A 26823-nucleotide genomic window follows, 5' to 3' on the forward strand; every position below is an offset into this window, starting at 1 on the left:
TCGCATTCGGATTATATGACATCGTCTCAAATTGATCTTATTCGAACCAATTGCAATTTACTATTTACTATCGTAAGTACACATTTTTGTAAATTTACTTATGTAGGTATTTTTTGCATTATATACTACGTTTCGTAAATAAAAAGAACGCTCTAAGTTTTTCGATAACCATCCTAAGCATTTACATATGTATCCCGACTAACTAAAACAAGTAAAAAAGCCATAAAAAACACATAAAATATTCTGCACTAAGACGGAATAATTATTTTCTTTCCTGTCCACAATTTTAGGCGGAGATATTTTGTGACCACTGATACCTAAATAAGCTAAAAAAGCATAAACGTGAATGCAATGTGCTCAGGAACTTTATATGGGGATGTATCAAAGTGTGGACCTATATTTTGGTGGAGGAGTTTTGTGACCACTAGGAACCTCAAATGTCAAATTGCAGATACTTGGGAAAAAATTGTAGCTAAAATGCAAAAAAAACCGAAAATCAGGTACCGTTATATGGGGGCAATACCAAAGCATTGACCTATGTTGAAAATTTATATAGGGGGCTATACAAAAACATGGACCTATATTGACAGTTTGTGGTATAGATGTTTGACCACTGGGAACCTCAAATGTCGACTTACAATTAGTTCGGTCGAAAATTGTAGCTAAAATCCTCAAAATACCGAAAATCGGGAGGCTATACCAAAACAGTTTTTGGTGGAGATGTTTAACCACTGGGAACCTCAAACGTCAAATTACAGGTTGTTCGGTCTCAAAATGTAGCTATAATCCTCAAAATACCGAAAATCGATATATTGTGACCACTGGGAACCCTCAAACATGAAATTACAAGTAGTTCGGCCAAAAAATGTGGCTAAATTCCCCAAAATACCGAAAATCGGGAGTATGGGAGCTATACCAAAAAGTGGTCCGATATAGTCCATCTTCGAAGTTGACCTGCCTATGGAAAAGACTCGGGTGCAAAAATATAGCGCTCTAGCTCAATTATTGCGAACGCTAGAGTGATTACAACAGACGGAAAGACAGACGGACATGGTTAGATCGTCTTAGATTTTCATCCTGATCAAGAATATATAAATGTAGCCAATTCATAGCCACTTTGGTCTATTGTTGCAAAATGCCTTCAATCGGAGCGTACGATATATGTACGCGATTTACACACTTTCAATATTAAAAATACTGCATATATATAAAACATATTTGAGCAGATTTACCTTAAAAACTGTTTATTTGATTTACGACTTTTTTAAATCCCCCAATTTATCTGTTATTTTAAATTGCATATTTTACATCTGTCCATCTCTGTCCATCGATTTTGGACGAAAAATATGCCATAAAAATTTAACATTTACAAGTTATGAATGTAGTAAGAGTAATTTCTGAACCAAAAAACTAGGGATTGGAAAAAATTATACATAAAAGAGGACCCAATTCTAAGAGAATTTAAAAAAAAAAATTATTTCTTAAAAAATGATTAAAAAATCTCTAAAATATAATTTTGATATAAAATGTTAAGTTTTCACACAAAAAAATTCTTGGCGCTAAGTGGTAACAATTCCAACTGCTCTGATATTAATTGGGCAACTTTTTGGGAGATAGCAAAACTGAAAGATTGTTGCATATATAGGAACACATCTAATGATACGATTTTTTTTTAATTTTCAATTAAGCACTTCTTGTTGCAATCAAATCATACAACAATAATTCCAATTGGATGGGAATACAACTATTAGAATTGAAACTTTTAGTTCCGATATCAAGTGGGTATATATGCCAGCATTCGTACGTAAAATGCTTGTATGTGAATAGGTGTATATATACTTATACATAATAAGTATGTTTAAGTGACCACGCGAAGAAACCGGCGCTGGCTTGCAAATATGAATCGTTATTGTAGTTGTTTTTGGTTGTCGTGGTGCTGCTGACTGACTGATACTGAAAGTGAAGCTGAGCAGTGCGCAAGCAGAACAGGTGACAAGATCGAAGTAAATCGAATAGAAGACGGGTACCTTGCGACCAGAAGAAGTTAGTCTGCCGTTAAACCGTGAACTAGTCGCATGCTTGTCGGACATTTGCGCGGGGCTATACAACAAATCGTATACATCCGATAAAAAAGGGAACAAAACGATCGGAATTCTAAAAAAATATATACCAAACGTGTGTGTGCAGGTTCTACACAGAATCAGAATTTTAACGTTTTTGGTTAAAAAAACAAAATAATTTAACAAACCAAAAGTAAACTGAATTGTTCCGTTGTCAAATAACCAGCAAAATCTGCAAGAAATTCTGCACGAGAGCAGGAAACTAGTGCTGCAGTAAACAATCGATATTCACAAGTAAGCAACTCATACCTTTGTTTTAATATCCATAATGCGTTCGATTGGCCATGGCCGAAGGTGTCCTTGTATGACGAGGATGGTGATACTTGATCAATATTATCAGCTTTCTGGCGGTTGCGAAACTTCAAATTTAGGGTGCGTTTGCCATTTGTCAGAATGTGTGCCTCATCACATCGCGACCTCGACTACATTATTCGTCTTATTTGTTATTTAGTTTACAAATTTGAAATTAGCAGACAAATGACAAAAGTCTAATGAGCTATGTATGTATGTACAGCGCATAAAATTGACAGACAACGTTCAAACACTAAGTAATGGTCATTGCATTAGATCTGATATTAAAATGATGATCCAAGCCCATTATCGATATGTGACTATTATTGAAAAGAAAGATTTAAAAGATCAATTTCATATAGACCATATTCATGCATACATACCTACATACATACATATGTATGTGGGATATGATGGTTGTGTTAATGGAAGATGTTATGAAAAATATTTGTTGCTGTTTTTGTTTTTCTTCTTGTCTTGCTTAAGAGCTTATTGCTAGTTACGGGCAATATTGGTGCAAAGCTTACAAACAAAAACTCGCTCAACAAAAGCAGCACATTACGGGTGGAATTTTGGCTGATGTTGGACTTTTGATCAATTCCGAAGTGCCCTTCACTTGGATGACACTGTCAGTGTGTGAGCATTTTATGTGTTGGCGAATGCTAACATATGCACGCACCGTTAACAAAACGCTGCTTGCTTTTTCGTCCGCACTGCTGTCTGTCTGTCTGTCATAAAAATTGACTACATTTTACAGATCAATCGAAAAAATGCGAAGTTTTCGTTTTTTATGTTATGTTTACATATTTGCCCTAAGTACTAACACCAACCCAACAGGCGAACTTAAATGGAAATTGTTCCAATTTTGATTTTGACCAGACAGTGGTTTTACCCGTTGGTGACAATTGCTTATTTGTAAAATAAATAAATGCTTCGCAAGTTTGTCATCGTTTGGTCGGGTATTCTTATTTGTATTCTTTTTTGTTTGGAGCAGAAATGTAACTTTGTAAAGTCTTGACTCAGCGAAAAAATTGGTAGTAAAGTAGTCTGTTAACGGGTCAAATAGTGAATTGAAACCAGTCCGCAATATGGCCAATAACCTCTACAAAGAATTTTGTACTTTAAACACAATTGATCGAAATTATACATATTAAATAAAAACTTGAATTTTGTTATTTCCGGTGAGTGTACTGCGGATGGGTTCTTCACTAGTACAAGGCCAACAAAACTAGTCTTTCATAGATACCTTTGTCATGTTAATTCTCAATAATGTAGTAATATTCAATGAATTAAGTGTTAATTGAATAGAATAACGATCATTAACAATACACATACATACACATACGTATGTAGATATATGTACATATGTATGTATGGATGTTATTCTCATTATCCATCCACATTATTTTACGCAATAGAGAATTGGAAAATTGAAGTAATTACATTCATACGATGATGGTGATTAACAAGTACTAAATAATAATTAATTACTTCCTTAGACACCCGACTTGTTTACTTTTGGAGCACGCAAGCGTGAATTTTTATAGCTCATGTGCTACATGTTATGCAGTCAAAACTGATGTCTACCCTTTGGAGTCAAACAAAATCTAATTATTGTTGTATGTTTAAATCAAATTGTGTGTCATGATGCTGACAATGTTAAAATAAAATGCTGATAGACAAAAGTCAACAATGTTCATATAGTAAAGTGTTATGTAAGACATTCGAGACCCAAACACTTAACGTCTAATTGTAGGGAATGTACACAAACATTGACAATGAAATTATTTACGGACGTCTGCTAATCTAGACAAGGGAGCATATTTATGTCATTTAAAAAACATCATGTATGAGAGACGCATTATTACAAAAGGAAATTCTAACCCTGTGTAACAGTTCCTTCATGATTACATGTTTGTACAAATTGGGTGTTGAACTCGGAAAATTGCATATTTCCATGAATCCATATTTTATCCGTAGCGAAATAGTTGGAGAACTCAAAAAAATTGATTTGATTTTCCGCGAAAATAAAAACAAATTTTAGGTATTTTGTTTGTTTTGTTTGTTCTCATTAACATGAGAATACTCGATGCTTAAAGAGTTCAGGTTTTCACTAAAAAATCATCATTTCAAAAACTGAAAAGCCAATTGATAATTCCCTTCGCCGGGATGAAATCATGATATTGGTAGCGATCAGTAAATTTTGCAAGCTGTCAGTGCGTTTTGTAAACATTTTTCTCTGCAAAGAGGAAAGTGATGAAGTTAAGCCAATGGGGGAAACTCCAGACTTAGACAATCACAAATTTTAGATATATACGTTAATTTTCTCAATACAATAAATTTAGAAATGTTAAAATATGTTTTCTTTATAAGAGAATAAAAGCTGCTATAACATTTGCGCACATCGGTCAATTTTGGGAATGCAAACAGATTTGAAACCAACATTTTTGGTTTTCTGATTAGACATACATATATTACAAATTTTTACAAATATTACTCGAGGTCCAATTGTATATAGAATAAATTTTACTGTAGAAGTTACATCCATATGAATGAGCGGCTATGTTAGGCAGGTGATAAAAGTTTCAAAACATTTTAAAAGAAAGCTTTCCGGAAAACTTGAAAAGTTATTAGGAAAAAAATACTTAGAACATTTTGCAAATTTAATTTTCAGAAGAAAATGTCAAACATTCTCAAAATAAATCTAGCCATATGTGGGTTAAATTTTTACCTGCCTTGATAATACTTATGTTTTTATTGTTTTTATATTATATTTTTATATTTTTCAACAGGAGCCTCTGTTGAAAAACTCTGGTATTTTATCGCACCACTGTGCAGTATTAGCGATAGATGCAAATGAACAAATAAACAACATCAACTAAAACAGTAATTACATTTATTCAAAGTGCAAACAATTAAACGTTGTTTTTATTATTATTGTTTTTAATCAAAAATAGTATTAATCACGAACAAGAGACTAATTCCAGGCGATTTATGAAACGAAAGACTTAAGAAACAAATGTAAATAAATACACCCTTCTCTTCCACATTTACGTACTTAGAAATGATTGAAATGATAAATTATTTATTTGTCATACACGTCTAAGTCCATAAGACAATTATATTCGAACCCGTAATATAACTTTATTGAAGTCCATAACAACAGGTCTCTTCCCAGATATGTACATCTGGGATGTATGTGCTTTTGTCAAAAATTGCCAATTGTCGATAGTGTACTACTGTCCGCTGCCCATACCTTCGAATATAATTGACATATTTAGGAATACACTACCTACACATGTTTCATATGTTGTTATTTCATCAAAGATTTTTCAATATTTATGAAAATTTCATTGCAAACATTCATTACTTTTTTTCGTTGATTAAATCTATAGGCCAATGGTTCTTTTGTTATTATTTTCTCTACACATACATACATATATGTACACACGTATGTGAAACCTTTTTAAACGCAATCCATTGCCATTCAATTCACAATGCTAATACATCCGATTACAGTCTGCAAACGGGCCAGTCTGATAGAATATATTAAAATATTTAATGTGTACATTATAACTTTTGGAAAAGATTTGCAAATATCAGAAATACCACTGCATGAGAAAATATTAGGAAATGTTGTATCACTTTGCTTAATAATTGTTTTTTTATTTAATTATTCTGTAATTGCCAAAATCAAACTATTTTTTTATCATTTCTTTTCATTATTCACTTTTTCCAATCCATAAGATGTTGCTTTTCATTTAATTAAGAAATAGTGAATTTTTTTAAAAGAAATATACATTATCATTACGGTCCCCAATGATATTTTTGTGGCATGAAGCCTTGTACAAGCATTAATATGCCTGCAAAAAACATATCAAAGACGGTTTCCCCAAACCTACCAAAAATTGATTTTTATTATAAGACAATATTCCTCACATAGTACAGGCGTGGTATTTTTTGGTTATAACCCTAGTGTACATTTTATCTCACACATAATTAAATGTTTTCATTCGGCATGGAAATTCATCTTTGTCGTTACCTGTGTTGAGTAGGTTAACAATTCTATTGATTTTATATATGATATTGTAATTATATTTTACCTACCTATAGAACCTTCCAGAAAATACATTCTGATGATACATATGTATATGTATTTTAAATAAAATTTATTAATAATTTCCAAATCTAGTAACGGAATCTTCTACAAATGCAAAACAGATGAGTACAACCATTTTCGACCAAGACAATTGGTATTGTTGCATCCTCATATCGAATTAGTATCCAATATATTTTATATCAAACTAATTCAAAACAATGCCGGGCGGGAGACAATGAACTTTTGCCAAATCCTCCCACGGAAACCAAATCAATTGGCCATTAGACAATTTAAATGGTAAATTGAAAGTGGAAGCGACATTTCGGGTCAAATACTAATCCATATGAATCATTGTTGTTGTAGATGATATTGTTGTTATTGTGTTTTAATGCGAGTTAAAAACAAAACAAAATAATCTGAACACGCTATCCATTCAAATAATTATTTTGGACATAGTCGACGAGTTTTGCATAGACAAGTGCCCCGGTATAGGAAATTGTCAGCATCATAATTGTGGGAGCATGAGGCGTTGTTTAGTGTTTTTGTTCGTAGACTGAAATAAGGCGTTGGGACGGACACATAACAAACTAATCGACGTGACCATAATGAAAATGACAGTGCGTATGGAATTTCAATTTCGGCTGTAGAAGTGACAGCAATACGGAAATTGGCGAAGAGTTCTACGTTCTTTAAAATTGACAATTGATGACGTCGATCTTGAATGGCATGCGTCAATGTTTGTTTTATGTTCTCGCGATGTGGTATCTGATGGAATTTGAATTTTCGAATTTCGAAAAAAACAAAAGTTGTGCTGAATTGTGCTAGGTTTGTGTCCATTAGTGCCGAATATCATATTTTCGAAAATATCGATTTTTTCTAAAAAGGGTAGGAGATATCGAAAAAACTTTTGGCACAATTCAGCACATCTTTTGTTTTTTTCGAAATTCGAAAATTGTAATTCTGTCATGTTTTCAAAATCAAATTTGGGCACAAATGGGCACAAACCTGGCACAATTCAGCACAACTTTTGTTTTTTTCGAAATTCGAAAATTGCAATTCCATCGGACGGATGAGATGTTGCAGCAGTGCGACAATAAAAAACTTGAGTTCGGCAAAAGTCAAGTTCAAGTATCAAGTAGGTTTCGGATCTCTTCAAGTAATCGATTTACGTTAATGGAATTTCTTGATTTCATAATTTTTATTTTTTATCACCCAGTTTGTTGTTTTGAAATTCAAAACAACAATAATGAGATTAAGCTGAATTACTTCACAAGTTATTTTCAATACACTGCCTTTATATTGATAGAATAAATGTTTCCCCCAAAATGATTTGGGCCGATGAACTGGGGTAGAGTTGTAGAGTATCGCCCATATCGACTATAGCCTTTGCTGAATTGTGTTTTTATTTTAATATCAATTCCGTTGTTTACTTAGTATTTAACCCTTTCGGCCCCAACGTTGCTTATAAGCAAATTCGATTTTGACGTCGTTTTATTTAAAACTAACGGAATTTTTTCCTCAAAGAACACATTGCTTTGGCTAATTGTAGTCCTAAGAATGCAAAAATTATAAAAAAGTGCCAGTTGTATCCCGATCAACAGAACTACGATGCATTATTCAATGTGAAGTCTGGAAAATCACGGCATGTCAAAAATCGATGTGTACAGTCCAAATTATTTAAATCGTTTCTAAATCAAAATGTATGAGCTTTATGTTAAACTTTAGTTTTGATTCTTCAAAAGTATGGTCAGAGGTATATTTCTATACGATTATAACATTTATATTTACATAATTGCACAAAATAATGAGCAAATAAATTTTAGATAAAATGTACTGTATCTTCCGAAATAGGTGGGGTAACGCCCACCAATTTATGTTATGTCTTAGTTTTGACTTATACTTTAATTCTATGTTTTTAAAGTAACTACTAATGCGAGGAAAAAAGTTCGGGGCCGAAAGGGTTAAAAGCACGTGCACTCGGTGCGCTTTTTGCACTATTTTATTTTTTAAATTATAATTGTTGTTGGCGTTTTTTTATTGTTGGACTGCAGAATTTTACATCTTTGTGTTTATTTCAGCTTGAGTCCATATTTTGTTGTAATTCAATTGTTTGAATAACAACAAAATATTTTAAAGTGGATATGAAATTGATTAGTTGCGGGCGAAGGGTAGGGAATACTATAGTTTCAGTTGTCACCTCTCACTCTGTATCGATAAACAGGTCAATAAAGCCATCTAGCAAATTAAACAAAATGAGAAATTTGCCGTATGGCCCTAAAGCTGTTTACCCTACAATTTGAGTCGAACTAAGGAATTTCATATCCACCACTGTTTTTATGTCGTCTTTGCTTATCGATACAGAGTCGGCGAAAAAAGGGAACTGATGAAGTTGTTTGGTGACAACTGAAACTATAGTATTCCCTACCCTTCGCCCGCAACTAATCAATTTCATATCCACTTTAAAATATTTTGTTGTTATTCAAACAATTGAATTACAACAAAATATGGACTCAAGCTGAAATAAACACAAAGATGTTAAATTATAATTTTTAAAAGCACTTGCATTACAATGTCACAACTCCTAATGACAATGTGCGTACCATTATGATGACTCCTGCCTGCTCTTAAGGGTACCGCCAAATAGGATACACATCGATGCTTTTCTTTGTGCATGTTCAATACAATTCAATTTGACTTTAATTTAAATGAATGTTACGTACTCGGGTATTTATGAGCATTTTGGCGAGTTGTGATATACATTTACTGTGACTTGTTATATACCCTCTAGTATTTTCTTTATATATGTATGTCATGATGTATATCAATGAAAGTATAGGACCAATTTATTAAGAAGAAAGTCTTGTCTTAAACAATCAAATTTGAAAACATATTACACTAATAATACCCTTTTAATATTATAAACTCAAGTTTTTCAAAAAGGTAGATGACTCACTTTCACTGTGAATGCAATTTTTCATATGTTATTATTGAAAAGGTATACGAAAATAAACTGTATTTCAGAAAAGAAATAAATAACTCAGACACCCAAAATAAACATTTTTTCGCATAATAAATTTTTGGTTGTCCTTTATTTGTATGTAAAAACGAACTAGAAAATCGACCAAAATTAGTATACAATATACTGCGTACGTATTTAATAAAATTCAAATAAATTTGTTATGTGTTTTGTAAAACTCTATACTCTATATATTCGATTTTAAGGTCATCGCACTAAAGTCATTTCATTTACTGGAAATATCTATACAACAACATCTCACAAAAACAAAAGTCTTAGCAAAAAATATATGTATTCCTATTTGGAATTTAGGTTTCTTTTGTAACTTCAAACACTTAGTATGTATTTATGCAAATATTAAAAATGATAAAATCCATAAACAAATACAACAAATATTACTAAATAACTTCGGGCGAAAGAAAGACACACACACGCTTTTGCTATTTTTAAACGATTTCACTCAAGAAATGATGATAAACTGTTCTATCTGTATTTAATTGTCGTAAAATGTAGATAGAGCCACTGTCATGGAAATAAGCGCTAGTGTAAACGTACTATTATAACGTCATGTGTATATCCAACATTTTAAGTGTAAGATGTAAACTACTTTACAAAAAGTGGATAAATATTTATATTTGATGCAAAAAATTAGTACATTAATTCGACTTTGGATGTTTCCTCCCTGATTGAAAGCAAAAAATCAGAGAAACAAAGTTGTCATTAAATCGAAAACAATGCGCAATCTAATCGACGAAATTCTTTCGCTATAAGTGATATTTATAAAATAAGGTTGATATACATACATATGTACTGGTTTTGGAGGATAACCAAACAAAACAAAAAAAAAACCATTGTTCCACAACACCCCATACGGGACAAGGGAGACTTCTTTCATATCAATGAGACACCACTTGTGGAGAAGTTTTTCAAGGCTGAACTACTCAGGAAATGTCGCCAACATTACTGAGGGGTATTTTGCCACCGTTGAAAAATGTTTGATGTTGCCTGGCCGGGGAATCGAACCCCCGACCTTCTACGTGCAAGGCGGGCGTGCATACCATTGCACCACGGTGAGGATAACCATTGGTATAAATATCAGTCACCGACAGATGCGTGTATAGGACGTTATACTGCTTTCAAAATAGAATGTTATCTGCTCATGAAATGATGTGATGAAATGTTAAAAAACACACGCACTTTTTGTTGTAACATTATCTAAGAAAATCACTTTTTTTATGTCCCACTTTGTATCACTTTTTCTCGAAAAGTGTTCCCTTACTCAAAAAATCGTACAATTTATATGACAGCATTTTTAAACTTTTACCATTTTTCCACTTTTACCAGTAAAGAAACAGACAAATTATTTCGTCGTAGTTAAAACATTAATGTGAGTAATGAGACATCTTAGACATTTCTTTTTACCAATAACTACCATATCCATGTCATATTGGCTGAAATCGTTGATGTCACTCGGTTTTTACAGAGTGGACCATTAATATTAAATATTAAATACTGTTTCATCGTCATTATAACATTTATCGGGTGAATAATTCTTGGATCAGCCGAACTACATCTGTATTCTCGTATATGTTGAAAAGGTTGTGAGTGGCAACACCAATCTTTGAATATGTTGAATGATCGTCGGTATGATAAAAAATGCAGCAAACATATTATTTGGTGGATGTCGTTATAAGCAATTTCAACTGTAGATTGATTTTAACTGAAACTATATATATTTCCAAGTTCTTCATAATATTTACTCGTATGGACATACGTATCACAAATAATTGTTACAATGCCATTTCATTCACGGTAATCAAAGTTCATACCAACAACTACGCCATCGTAACAGATACAATTTTCATATAACATATTCGTTATGAGACGGGTCGAAGTTGTGAAACAAAATCATTGCCCCGGTTCTATGGGACATGTCATTCACACACACAACTAGCACAGCCAAGGATGTCATGTGTGCGTGCATAAGGTGTCGGTCAGATATGAACATATAAAACAACATCTAAATTAAATGTATGGATTTTTAATTGAAAGCGGAACGATAAAAAGACAGACTAAGAGAATTCATATTTTACATTATGTTTAATTATTTCCAAAGCAGTGGTGCATTGACATCTTCGTGAACCACATGTGTGATCTTCTTTAAGAACGTGTGCTTGTATTAATATCGAATTTCGGTGCATTTGAAAACGAATGTTCAACATAATTTTGTTCGGAAATCAATGTGATTCCGTGCAGCAGCTATGTATCAGTCCATACCGATATTGGGATAGGATTTTGATTATTTGCAAGCATAAATGATTTTACCTTCCTAGTGCTGGTTCAATGCAATTATGACCGTTTGTACCTATACACTCACAGACACAATACCGCATTAAAATCATAATTTGCCTTTGAAAATAATTGCACAAAGTGAAACTATGCTAAGAGAAGTTTCTGCAAATCATCGTAACACATGTTCACCAGAGTAGGACCAATCGCCAAGTCATTACCTCCAAACCAACGCTGGCATCTTAGTCGTTAGCTACCATTAAGCAAAGAGTTTAGCGGCTGACGTGAAATTGGGCAAAACTTAACTGAAAATGAAAGAAACATGGTAGACGATCTATACAAGAGTTACGCCAGTTGTTAATACACTCGAGCAAATCGAAATATTAAATCAAAAAATTAAAAGGTCGAGAAGTTCCATTTCCATAGCTCCTACACTGTCATATCGTAAAAACCAAAAATGTTTTGCAATCGATGAATCCGAGTTTCACCCTTTCCGAATTGCCGAACTGCTAACATAATCTATATAGCATGACTGAAATTCTTTAAAATGAAGTGTTTTAGGAGGGATCCCATAATGTCGACCATTAAAAATAATTAAGGCGGAAGTTGTGTTGGCATCAATGTAGAAAAATGGGTAAAAATGGTTTGAAGCCAGGAAGTTTTTTTATGTTCCCTTCCGATTTCTGGGTTAACCTTAAATCTAAAATTGATGCCGACATTTTGAAGCCGGTTTTTCGATTTTTTTAATAATCAGGATCCAAACATAATTTGTTTGTGTCCAAACAAATATATGTATGTTTGCAAAATTTTGTAACATATCTCAATTTTATTTGTTTGGGTACCAACATATTTTTTATGTTAGAACATATTTTTTATGGAAGAGAGGATGTTTGTCAAAGAGAGTAACAACAGTGCTCTCGCGGCTAGGGAATGCTGTTTTATAATCAGGAGCTTTAGGAGCTGTTTGTATGGTGTAATAGAAGACGCAGAAGCTGCTTTGGTGTCGTGTATGCGTCAAACACGTGTGTTTCTTGTTTTTTGAAGAATCTATTTGAAATAGGTGTATTTTTACGTATTTTTGATGGGTGCTACTGAAACCGAATGCGCATCAAGTAAATTTTGCAAGCTGCCAGTGCGTTTTGTAAACATTACTCTCTGTATAGAAAGTAATGATGAAGTTAAGCCAATGGGGGAATACTCCAGACTTAAGCAATCATATGATTGAATCTTCAACTAAAACAAAACAAATAATTTAGTAAATATTTAAACATGTACGAATAGATATGGAATGCTGTTAACGATTTATGCATAAATTTACTAATAACAACAAATAATATATTTTTAAATATGTTTTCTTTATATGAGAATAAAATCCGCAATAACTTTTGCGCGCATGGTCCAATTTTGTGAACGCGAACAGATTTGAAACCACAATTTTTTCCTTAACCTCTATACCAAAAATAGGAAATGTGCTCGCAAAAAAGGTTTTTTAAATTTTTTCAAATGGAATTGCATAGTAAATTCGTGTTTTACCATATACATTTTTTTTTTTTTGTTTTGGAAAGTAGCAGTGTCACTTTTCCCTTGCCTTTAAAAAAATTTACCACACCGATTACATACATCTTTTCCATTGTTATTTCTTTTATTTTTTATTACTGCAGGAATTCGTTCTTATTCAATATCGGACCACTTCACATAAATCTAATACAACATTTTCGCCAAATCTCGATATATACAGCAATAATTTTAACTTAAATAGAGCATATCATTATGCAATAAAAAGGAGACCCTGTAAGCCCTGCTGATGTCTTCTCTAGCTGTCAAAATACATTTTTGTTTAAAAAAATATTTCAGTTCTGCCAAAACTCTACCAAATAAATTTGTCAGGATAACACTTAGCCCGACTTCCGAAACGTACCAACACATTGCAATTTGTAGATTTCGTCGAAATATTTCAGTTGTGCACTAATGCATTGTTCGTGTATTGCTACTGCAAATGTATCACAAAAATTATACATATTTGTCTTCTTTATGCGTTAAAAATGCACAACTGCTACGTTTCGCAGTTGTTATGTACTTCGGCGTTATGAAATACAAAACTTCAGACATCTGTAAAGCAACTGACGTTTCGGGAATCAGCCTTATACGCCGTACACATTAGAGCCTTTTTGCCAGATTAACCTTCTTTGTGAGGATTTATTTGGCATATAACTGTTAAAAAAGAGTTTATAACAAATTATTCACTCATTGATTTGTAACTTGTCGTTTATAGTTTTATTTTTAACTTAGTGTGCCATGAATTTGCTATTGTCTGTTTTTCAATAAATACATAATTTTGTCTGTCGTTGTTGTGCTATCGAATTGGTTGGTCGTTTTATTTATTAACACTACTAACAGGTTATGGGCCCAGAGCCATAACAGAATACAATATGGACCGCTGAAAATTCGTATTAAAGGAAAATGGAGGAATTCAAGAAGATTCACAAGGATGGACACTTTGGAAGTTTCAAGTAAAGGTTGTGCTTAGAGCTGGAGGCCTTTGGGATATTGTAAATGGAACGGCAAAGGAACCAAATGGATATGGTAAGGAATTGAATGAATGGATTATTGCAGATGCTACAGCTCAAAGGACTTTAGTGGTGTCAATGGGTGAAGAGCCAATGCTTCATATTATGAATTGTGATTCCGCTGCTGACATGTGGACAGTTGTAGAAAGTGTCTACGAACAAAAATCGGAGACTTCAATACATCTGTAACAACAACAATTTTTCCAATATGTCAAAAAAATTTTTGATGACATTGCCAGGGGATTATGAACATTTTTTCGCATCTTGGGAATCAACTGCTGAAGAGGAACGAACGTTAAAAAACTTGACATCAAGATTGTGTATGGAGGAGTCAAGATTGGATATTCGACCAACAAAATCTGAAGCTTTGGTAGGAAAAGGCAAGAATCAAAGGAAGTTTACAAACAACGGCAAGAATCAAGGTAATCAAAACGCTAAAGGCAAATGTTTTAAATGTGGAGAATTTGGACATTGGAAACGGGATTGTCCAATGAAGAGTGAGAAGAAGTTCAAGAAAAATGGTGATGCATTCATCGGAGAACAAATGCTTTTCGAATCAACAACACCAGAAGATGAAAGTTGGTATGTAGATTCGGGTGCTAGCGACATGTGTAACAAGAAAGAATGCTTCACGAATTACAAGACTTTCAAACAACCCAGAAGCATTAGAGTTGGAAACGGTGCTATTATTCTCGCATATGGTTTTGGAGATATACATGTTGAAGCGTTTGATGGTAAAATATGGCGGTCAAAATATTTGTCAGATGTGGTATACGTGCCAGATATTAAGCTGAATTTGTTTTCTACGAATGCTTGTTTGGACAAAGGGTATGTAATGGAAGCTGAAGCAGATTCTTGTGTTTTTAAGAGTGATGGACAAATCCTTTTGAAAGGAGTTCGAGAAAATTCGAAGCTTTTCAAATTGGCACTTAAAGTCAGAAAGGACTCAACCGGAGAAGCAAATTCTGCTGTCCGAAATAATTCTCTAAAGGTTTGGCACGAGCGCATGTCTCATCAAAACAAGATTCACGTAAAAGAGGTTTTGGAGCTACAGAAAATAAAGTATACAGGTAATGATTTTTTCTCTGAAGGGTGTCTTATGGGGAAGCAACATAGAATGCCATTTGATGAAAGCGATAACAGAGCTGATAAAGTTGGAAGTTTAGTTCATACAGACGTATGAACTCCTTATACTCCTGAGCATAACGGAAGAGCTGAACGAGACATGAGAACTGTTGTCGAGTTAAGTAGATCTATCATACACGCCATAGGATTATGCTTGAAATACTGGGCGGAAGCGGTAAATAATGTAGTATTTACTTTGAATAGAGCAGGAAAAAGTCCGCACAAAGATAAAAGCCCTTATGGGTTGTGGTTTGGGAAAAAAGTGGATACATCAGCAATACATGCATTTGGTTTTGAAGCTTTGTTCCATATTCCTGATGAAAAAACGGAAGAAATGGGATGCTAAATCCAAGAAAGGCGTATTTGTAGGGTACCAGGAGAATTGCAAAGGTTATCGAGTTTGGATACCCCAAGAAATGTTATTATAAGGGAGGAATCAGATGACGTTGTAATGGTGGATCCAGATAATAAAAGAATGGTAATTCCAGAAATTGTTTCAGAATCAAATGATGAGTTTGAGGATGCTGAAAATGAAACCGAAGGCGATCATGAGGTCATCAATGAAAATCAAGATACTCGAAATGGGTCAATACCCAAATGAACCATAAGGATGAATTACTATCTAACCCAGTTCGATATAAAAACAGCATTCCTGTATGGGCATTTGGATGAAGAGATTTTCATGGAGCAACCCGCAGGTTACAGTGACGGTAGTGATAAAGTATGCCGGTTAAACAAAAGCATTTACGGTTTAAAACAGTCTTCAAGATGTTGGAACAGGCGTTTTACTGACATGTTGAGAAAGTTAAATCTAAAGACGACCAACTCCGACCCGTGTGTTTTCATTGGTGAAGTCAGGAATAAGAAAATTATATTGGCAATTTACATAGATGATGGAATAATTGCGGCTGAGTCTAAAGAAGTAGCTGACGAAGTTATTGAATATTTGAGAGGTGAGTTGGATGTAAAAGTGTTCTCATCATTGAATTACCTAGGCATGGAAATTATTCAAGAACCAGGAAGAATACATAATCGTCAAACAATGTACATCAAGAAAATTCTTGAGAATCGTATCAAACATTAAAAGAAAAGGCAAAGGGCTTGAGATTCCCTTATAGAGAAGCTGTGGGATCTTTAATGTATGTAGCAATAGCAACACGACCCGATATAGCGTTTGCAGTTTCTCATGCAAGTCGTTTTCTTGTTTCTTATAATGAGGACAATGTTAACGCAGTGAAACGAATATTCAAATATTTGCGAGGAACAATATATGATGGAATTACGTTTCTTAAAACGGAGGATTTAAATATAGATTGCTATACGGATTCAGATTACGCAGGAGATATTCAAACTAGGCATTCTACAAGTGGTAACGTAATTATGCTCTGTTGTGGGCCTATTACTTGGGCATCTAAAAACAGTCAACAGTTGCCCTGTCTACAACTGAGGCGGAGTATGTGGCTGCCATTGAAGGCATTAAAGAGCTAATTTGGTTTAAACGATTGTTTCTAGAAATACAGTCGAAATCGCTTATAACGTCGGCCAAGGGACCGACGAAATTTGTCGCTATAACCGATATGTCGTTATAAGCGATAGGGCTATAAAGGGCCCCAGAGATTTGGGACTTTTGGATATCGTCGTTATAACCGATATGACGTTATAAACGACGACGAAAATGATTTTCTGGAAATACAGTCGAAATCGCTTATAAGAATTCGACTGTATTTCCAGAAAATCAAAATGTTCCCGTCTTAAATTTAAATGATCAAAGTTCAATCAAACTTATTAAAAATCCACAATTTCACAAAAGAAGCAAACATATTGAAGCCAAGTATTATTTTATTCGGGATATATATGAGAAAGGCGCATTTCAAATTGAATATGTATCGACAAATGATCAATTGGCTGATATATTTACAAAACCAGTACTAAAACAACAATTTAACCATTTAAAGAAATGCTTAATATTATATTGTTGTGCTATCGAATTGGTTGGTTATTAACTATGCTAACAATAACCAATGGAATTGACTTTAAAATCAAGTGGATTTGTTAAATCCGGTTATATATAAACGTACTATTAATTTTAATTAAATTTTTATTAACTACCTGGACACACCATTATACTCTTTGAATTTTTATCACTTTATCTAATCCGATAAAAACACAAAAACAAAATATAAAAAGAAGTTAGGAAGGGATATAGTACACAGGGTTTGACACCATCAACAATTCTGTCTATTTCAGTAAAGTTTCCATGCAGTTGTCTGGTGTCAGACCACCTACATCAACATAATTGACATCATAACTGAAAGCTCCTCTTAGAAATACATATGTAAAAATTATGGACCAGTCCTGTATTTTATCATATATCAAAATGTCGCAATCATGAAAAAGAAAGCGAGGACAGTAGTGTAAATGGTCGACCCCGTACATATGAATAACTTAGTCTGATATCGATAATGGTTTCATTCTTCAAGAATATACAATAATTATGTATGTTTCTAATAGCACAAAATATTCGCAATCAGGAGGAAGCCGCCCACATCATCCAACTATAGCTACCCTAATTTTAATCTGTTTACTATCGGAAAATTAGTGTTCAATTCAGTAAAAATAAATTCTACACAGAGCACCATACCAAAAAGGATGCTGTACTTTGTACTTTTTCTAAACAAATGCAATACATTTTTTCTTCATCCACCGACCGACGTTTTTACCTATCCACGTACCGACGTAAATGCAAAGGAATGTTGCTTGTCATGTAAATCTGCAATAAAACCGGTTCTTCTTTTGTTGCATACAATGAACAAGACAGGTTCCAAGGGTTTTCAGCATTTTTCTACGCTGACTCGAATGCATGTAAATGAAGGAAACACGTTCAATGGCCCTTTTCTGCGAAGGAGTGTACCTTTACACACACAATACAAATATTCAGCGTGACCATGCTCATATATGTAAATACATATACAATTATATCGAACACGCCAGTGTATCCTAATAACCATATTTTAGAGCATATACACAGTTTGTCAAGTAACAGATAGCAAACCCACATAACAAAAAGGTTCTATTACCAAATAATCGTTTAATATGGGGCTTCCTAAATTTGTACAAACCAATCAAGGGTTATTATTTTTCAGGAAATTACATTTGTATGTCCAGTCAATGTGCTGACCGCTATCACCATCTTTTATTCTAAAGGTTTGTTAGTGTTGATCCATCCGACTAAACTATGAAAATTCTATGTAGAATGATCCGATAATGATGATTGTATCACAGCGATTTTCAGTCGTAATGAAATAATAAAAGAAATGACAGGGGAAAGATAACAGTGAATTTCTTAATATTAGTATATACATTCTTTTGAATCTTTTTATTGTATAATACAATTTGACAAATGGAAGCACATTTTCATTTACTTTCTGAGATTTCTTTTTCGCACAAATACAATTTTTGCCATATTTAGTCACGAAATCTAACAAAATAAAAGCGAATACGTTTTTAGTATAGTGCACTTTCAATAAATACCCAGTAAACATTTTTTGCACCCTCTTAAACAGAAAATGTGCAATCGGACAATTAAGAAATGGCTCTCACTCAGCACGTAGTAGTAAATATCATTTGATTAATTCTTAAATCGGACAATTAAGAAATGGCTCTCACTCAGCACGTAGTAGTAAATATCATTTGATTAATTCTTAAATATTATCACCTTATTTTAGAAGAACAAAAATCCGAATACGAGGCTGATATACATATATACATGCCAAGGCACATTAATATAAGGTAGAAGTGACAATCAGCTCTATTTTTACTTTTTTGTAAATATGGTTTTCAAAATGGAATAGGGTTACTAATAAAATTTGAAACTTCGAAATTTGCTACAATAAAATATTTCTTTTCATCGTAAACGTGTAATAACAATGACCTACGACAGTTCTGTATGCTTTATATTTACATTTTGATTCAAATTTGTTCTATTTGAAAGGATTTTCAAAACGTAATTATGTTTTCCCTGAGAATTTTTTAGAACGACCCTGTTATTCAATATTTTCTTTCACATTAAATTTTCAATAACTACAATGTTATATTCTCGGGTTCCCGGAAATGGGAATCCGCGTATCAAATTCTATTTATTACCTACATAACACATGCATATGTATGTAGCTAACCCTAGTGGGCAAACAACTTCTACTGTAGATTTTATGAAAGTACAGACAAACGACAAAACCCCTAGTTGAGTTTGGTTATGTCAGATCAATCTAAGATTTTATGGGCCTATCTAAACCTGGCAAAATATTGAATTTTTCCAACAATTCGGGTCTATCTCTCGGAAACCAATACGACCTCTTTAACAAACATGTAGATAAGAGAATGAAAACAAAAATATAGTCAGCTAGAAAAAAAACTGCAAACAAAATTAAGTTTGTCGTTATAATATCTTTGAAAAAAAAATATACGCTTGAATATGATACTCAATTCTTCACATCTTACCTTTGTTGTATGTTCACGGCGTATTTAGTATATTTTTGGTCTGTTCATTTACTTTTAAAAATGGTAACAGTGGCAGAAAATGGTAAAAGTGGCGAACTGCTCTCATATAAATTGTATGCTTCTTAATGTAAGGGAACAGTTTGCAGGTTAAAAATGGTAAGAAATGGTAACCTCAGGCACGTAAAGGAACAAAGCATTTATAACGAATATATAAATATATCATTGTCTGTGTCAACAGTGTTTGATATCGATACAAACATGTTCTAAAAGGCATGACATAAAATTCCGCTGAAATGGCTCGAAGGAAGCATTTTACAGCTTCATAATGTTGTAAGGAATTGTTAAAAACATTATTTGGAAAATTTAGTTTCAACTCCCAACAGTTTAGCAGCTACTGAGCAGAATTTCAGAAATTATGCAAAATTTTTTATATTTTATATATTTTGATGAGCTAGATGCACTTTTTTCCGATTTATTTGTTTGACCTATAACATCTGCTAGAGCTACAGTAATCAAAATACCTATTGATTTATGAGATATAGCCCATATTAATGCAAGAAATTGTAGTTTTAGGCTGGTTTAGATGAGGCTCAAACCCAATTGGGATTTTTGCGATATCGATGTGCATTTTCAAGAAATGCCCACTAGAAGTTGTTCGCACGTTCTAATAAATATAATTTCGGATAATCTTCTTCGAATCGACAACATCAATCATAACGTGTTTAATTATTTTCTTTTTTATAGATAACAGCCACTATGTCTACACTTACTTTGAACATGAATGAAACCAATACAGTAGTGGATAGACTGGTGAATTTCTTTGTGGAACATGAAGATCTACGAACGAAAAATTGGTTCCTTTCTAATGCTCCCGGTCCTTTGTTCACAATTTTGGCAGTTTATTTGTATTTCTGTCTATACGCTGGACCTAGATGGATGCGAGACCGTAAACCATTCGAACTGAAGAACACTCTGCTAGTCTACAATGCCATCCAAGTGTTGCTAAGTTGGGTGCTATTCTATGAGGTATGCACTTGATATGTCAAGTCTACGGCTCTGCTTGAAATAACAGTGATAACCGGATCATGTTTTTAATCTATCTCGTTTCAGGGCTACAAGGGAGGATGGGGAGGTCACTACAACTTCAGATGCCAACCCGTGTTATATGCCACCGATCCGATTTCCATGAGGGTAAGATATGAACGGCTCATAGCTTTTAAGTTTGTTGTTATATGTCTACGTGTATTCCATTTCAGATGGCTCGCGCAGTATGGTTGTATTATATTGCCAAGATTACCGAACTGTTGGATACGGTATTCTTTGTTTTGAGGAAAAAAGATCGTCAAATCTCCTTCCTTCATCTGTACCATCACACTCTGATGCCCGTGTGTGCCTTCATTGGTGTAAAATACTTTGCTGGTAAGTAGAGGCAGGGCGAAGTTTTAATAAGTCATTTGACAAAGCAATCGATATTTTCAGGTGGTCATGGTACTTTGCTTGGATTCATCAACTCCTTTATTCACATTATCATGTATGCCTATTATTTGTTGTCGGCCATGGGACCCAAAGTACAGAAGTATCTGTGGTGGAAGAAATACATCACCATCTTGCAAATCGTAAGTACTTTCTGTGAGGCTAATGAGGCTCGTTGAATCTAATCGTGTTCCATCGTATTCTTTTTTCAGGTCCAATTTTTGATTATCTTTGTACACACCCTTCAAGTCCAATTCCAACCCAGCTGCAACTTCCCTAAGCCCATTGCTGCTTTACTGACGTTCAATGCTGGTCTCTTCACCTACATGTTCAGTTCCTTCTATGTGAAAAACTACAACAAGGAACAAAAGAAGGAGTCCCTCAAAAAGAAAACTGCCGCAGCCGCCGCCATCAAACGGGACTAAGCCCATGTACAAATTAGCCTTTCATCGCATTCTTTTCGGGTTTTCGCGATGTTGTAATGCCGTCGCGTGCCTTACGAGCTCGGAGTCACAACCATGTATCTTCCTTTTTGACCCTATAATCTCATTTGTTTTCTATGGGTTTCATGCTAAGGGTTCACCATTCAATAATTCTCTCGGGGGGTCTTTCGAAGAAAGATCAGAATAATTCTTAGAGAATTTGCTATTAAATATATTGTATAGACAGTAGGCTAAGATAATGTGTAGATCATTTTAGATTTAGGCTCTGGCTTCCATTTCGTGTGGAGATTATCAAAACCTCCGTTGTCTAGAATTTAAGACTTTCTTTTTATTAAGCAATTGTTATACTTAAGTAAGTAAATAAATAAATAAAATAATGTCGATATACTACCTACAAATTGGAGTTGTAAATTAAAATACATATATGTACGTATGTACATATATACATGTGTTGCGAAATTCAGGAATTGTATTTATTGATGCCCCACTCACATATAGACTAATAATAACAAATGAGCTGGTGGAAAATGATGCAGGTTTAACGAGTGCCCGTATCTTGAGTCAGTTATTTGATTCAGGGGACTCTTCTCAAATATAATAGATGCTTATAGTTGCTCTGTTCCAGAACCTGCAAGAGTCTGCTATTGTGGAACTTGTTTTGGAAATGTATTTACATTTTTTTTTCAAAATATCAAAAATAGTAGACTCTTGCAGGTTCAGTAACGGAGGAAGGGTGTTTTAATATTTATTTATATCTTATTCGTGAACAATGTTGAACAAATTTGGTTGAAATCGGTTTAGATATATGTATATGTATGTATGTATATGTATAAAGTTGTACTCCCAAAGTCATAAGTAGAGTCAAAGGCATAATAATGTTAACGAAATCGACTTTGTCTTAAAATATGTATGTACATATAATTATTGTTTGCTTTCACCTTTTTTCTTATATTCCTCAGCTAGACAGCAGTAGTTAATCGAAAATCTATGTAACATGAGAAAATGTTTATACATATGGTTTTTTTCCCGGACTTTTTCATTCTCCGGGAAATATTTTTCAATCCCGGGAATTCCCGCTCATATATGGTAAATTTCAAATTTCCTTTTCAATACCATTGAAAAATAAAAATTATTTTTTTTTTTTGCGAGCACATCCGCGATTTTTGGTACTTACGTTAAGGAAAAATTGTGGTTTCAAATATGTTCGCGATCACAAAATTGGATGCTGCACCCAAAAGTTATAGGGGGTTTTGTTGCCTTATAAAGAACAAGTATTTAAAAATTCGCTTTGGGTTGTAATAAAAAAATGTATACATAAATCGTTAACAGAATTTGATATCTATCCGTAGATGCTAAAATATTTGCAAAATTTATTTTTATTTTCGCGGAAAATAAAAAAAATAATGAAGAAATCTTGGGGTAAATTTTATTTATTCTAATTCAGAGTCCATAAAAATCTCTAAAAAATAAATTAAAAATACGTACAGAATCTAGACAACGCATAGACAAATGTGAGACCAAAATTATAAAGATTGGGTTCATTGCATGCATATTACAGCAACAACAAAAGACGAAAACTTATTGTTGAAATTTATTTCAAAAATATATATTTTGGTTTAATGCGAAAAATTGGAGAAATATTTTTGGGAGTTATTCTACTATTTCGCTAATTTTCCATACAAAACCTGAAGTATTTTGCTAAAACTATTACAAGGAAAATAATTTGTCATCGTGAAAGTATATTTGCTTTTTGCAAATTTTCCATACAAAACCTGAAGTATTTTGCTAAAACTATTACAAGGAAACTAATTTGTCATCGTGAAAGTATATTTGCTTTTTCCGATAAGCAATAGAAATAAGTAGTAGAACGTAATAATGAAATTACAACCAAAGAAAAAACACAAAAATTAAAAAGCGTGTAATTCGCGAATCCGTTTAAATCAGTTGAGGTGCATGTTCTTTTCGGATACAGGGAGTCCATGTCTATCAATATGCATGGATTTTCCCATGGTTTATTCAGCGGCCAAAGTGTGCCATCAGTTGCATCTTACTATTCAAAAAACCTTCAAGTGGGCTAAAATTACGCGATGTGCATATGATTATAAGGTGCATCCGATTTCAATGGCCGACTATTAAAAATACGTCAATATAAATCATTTTAGACAGATTCGTCAAGAACTGCGGATGTGCCACCACATTCTATTTTGGGATAAATAGGGATATTACTCCCGAATCTTTGTAATTTGTGACACACCTTTTTGGCAAATATAATAATCGCGTGTAAAGGATTACATTTATGTAAAAATAATCAAAGAAAATCGCGGTTCAATTCGCGGAATTGTCAAAATATATTTTTGCAGATTTTCCTATTTTCAAGGTATCTATATCCGGCGTTTTAGTGGATGGATTCGAACGCGGAAGGGCTTATTAGATCCGGCACGTAAAAAAACTAAAATCACGCGAGCCAAAAAAGTAGTTTTTTTCAGAAAATTTACGCACCAAATCGATTTTAGGGGGATGCAGTGTATATATCGAAAAGTCATACACTAGAACCATGTTGCCCAAGGGGTATTCTTTAGTTCTCTCTTTGAGCACAGGTTTGAGTTTTGCGTGGTTTGGCCAGAAATCAAGAAAGAACACAAAAAAATATATATCAGTTCGCGACTTATTAAATGGTGAACCTCAACTTCAACGATTGTAAAACTTTTTTGAATATTACCATATACTATATTGGTAAATCACAGTATAAAGACCATAAATAGGTAATATCGAGGGCAAAAATGTACCTACGTTTAAATTTTTTGAATTATTACAAATAATAACAATCATTGTGGAGCTCAGCAAATAGGCATTTAAATAAAGGGTGTTTTTTTAAGCCAGATAGAACTTTAAATTGTAAAAAGTAACACAAAAAATTAAATTTTGATGAAACTTTTTTTTATTTGTTTCAGTATACTCTGACAAATCATCATGAATAGACTCACGCTTGAACAACGCTACGAAGTTATCCAAATTTACTTTGAAAATCAGTCGTCGATTCACGCAACTTATAGACGACTTCGTCATTTGTATGGCGTTCAGCGATGAGGCGCATTTTTGGCTTAACGGGTTTGTTAATAAGCAAAATTGCCGCATATGGAGTGAGACCAATCCACAAGAGACCCTACAGACTCCATTACATCCAGAAAAATGCACCGTATGGTGCGGTTTTCACGCTGGTGGCATCATCATATTTCTTCAAAAATGAGGCCGGAGCTCGCGTTACGGTCAATGGAGATCGTTACCGCACCATGATCAATGATTTTTTGTTTGAAAATATGGATGACATTGATCCGGAGGAGATGTGGTTTCAACAGGATGGCGCTACGTGCCATACGGCGAACGCAACCATCGACTTATTGAAATCAAAATTTGGCGATAAGTTGATTTCGAGAAGTGGACCTGTCAATTGGCCTCCAAGGTCGTGCGATTTGACACCTCTCGATTATTTCCTGTGGGGCTACGTGAAGTCACTGGTTTATGCTGATAAACCAGCAACAATTGATGCCTTGGAGGCCAGCATTGTTCGTGTTATTCGTGACATACGGCCAGCAGTGCTCGAAAAAGTGGCCAAAAATTGGACGTCCAGAATGCACTTCGTCAAGAACAGCCGCGGTGCCATATGCCCGAAATCATTTTTATATGTTAATGTCACGTATTGATCATTCGAATAAAAAAAAGTTTGATTACAATTTAATTTTTTGTGTTATTTTTTACAATTTCAAGTTCTATCGGGCTTAAAAAAACACCCTTTACATGTAAAACTACTGGTCTGGTCGACACCGGTCGACTACCACAATGTCGAGAAGAAAATAAAAACAAAAGAAAAATACCAAACTTCTTTGTGTTTTTAAATGTGTTATTTGTTTTGAACTAAAGGACTCGATGCATAAGACATGGTATTATTGATATTAATGTATTTCTGATAAAAGAATAAAAAAGGGTCGAGCCAAATTCGAACTAGGTTGCCTTAAGTCTTTTACCAGAAATAACTTAAGCAAAAAGCATCCACTTTCATTTATTGTCAATATTAGCTCTTTATTTATACACAAAATGTCAAAAGTGTTCCTGTATACCACACATTATTTATCATAGCAACCTCAACGGTTGGACAGTAGGCCCAGATGACTATTATAATAATTGATAATGTAAGATCTATCAAGTTTATTGTCAAAGTAGTCTAACTTGCCGACCTGGTATAGATATTGTAAGTAAGTAAAGGGTTGCAAATATCAAAAATACCACCGCATATGCGCTTTCGTTATAAGGACAATATTCCACACATGGTACTGGCGTGTTTTTTTCTTTTTTTTTTTGGTTATATCCCTAATGTATTTGTTTTAACTTCAAACTTGTAATAATTTCAGACATTTCGTAGTGGAACTTGTTGAAAATCCTTTCAATAGAATTGTACTACTTTAAATGTTACTCCCACTATGGACTACAAAATATCTTATTTCTGCTCAGTTTTTAAAGAATGTAATAATTTCAATTTAAAAACATGTTGCAAAATATTTTGATTTTGGTGTTTCTTTGGAAAAGCCGAAAAGTGAGTGTGATTCTCATTCATATGAGAATACTAGACACTTAAAGAGTTCGGTTTTTCGCTAAAAAGGCATCATTTCAAAAACTGAGAAGCCAATTGATAATTCCCTTCGCCGGGATGAAATCATGATATTGGTAACGATCAGTAAAATTTTGCAACACTGTCAGTTCGTTTTGAAAAACATTACTCTCTGTAATAGAGGGTAATAAATGAAGTTGAGCCAATGGGGGAATACTCCACTCAAACAATCGAAAAAAAAAAATAAATATTGAAAAATATTTGCAATTTATGTTCTTTTCTAGTATTTACAATTTCCCG

General features: G+C 33.6%; 1 protein-coding gene across 1 annotated transcript; it reads left to right on the forward strand.

The window, feature by feature from the left end:
* Positions 1 to 1911: 1911 nt before the first annotated feature.
* Positions 1912 to 22318, forward strand: LOC141390247 (very long chain fatty acid elongase AAEL008004). The gene is made up of 6 exons (XM_073963055.1): positions 1912 to 2354; positions 20749 to 21030; positions 21115 to 21195; positions 21261 to 21423; positions 21484 to 21620; positions 21690 to 22318. The coding sequence occupies exons 2-6, from the start codon at positions 20761 to 20763 to the stop codon at positions 21900 to 21902; spliced, it is 864 nt and encodes a 287-aa protein (XP_073819156.1). The 5' UTR covers positions 1912 to 2354; positions 20749 to 20760; the 3' UTR covers positions 21903 to 22318.
* The last annotated feature ends 4505 nt before the right edge of the window (positions 22319 to 26823 follow it).

Source organism: Musca autumnalis, unplaced genomic scaffold (assembly GCF_047663935.1).
Source record: "Musca autumnalis isolate F117 unplaced genomic scaffold, ASM4766393v1 scaffold_1, whole genome shotgun sequence".
NCBI classification, from domain to species: Eukaryota; Metazoa; Arthropoda; class Insecta; order Diptera; family Muscidae; genus Musca; species Musca autumnalis.

Excerpts from the sequence above, each read along its gene's own strand:
- LOC141390247 (XM_073963055.1), top strand. The coding sequence starts at position 20,761 with ATGTCTACACTTACTTTGAACATGAATGAAACCAATACAGTAGTGGAT. Across the intron at positions 21,031-21,114 it reads GTTGGGTGCTATTCTATGAG|GGCTACAAGGGAGGATGGGG; the intron begins GTATGCACTTGA and ends ATCTCGTTTCAG. Across the intron at positions 21,424-21,483 it reads TGGTGTAAAATACTTTGCTG|GTGGTCATGGTACTTTGCTT; the intron begins GTAAGTAGAGGC and ends CGATATTTTCAG.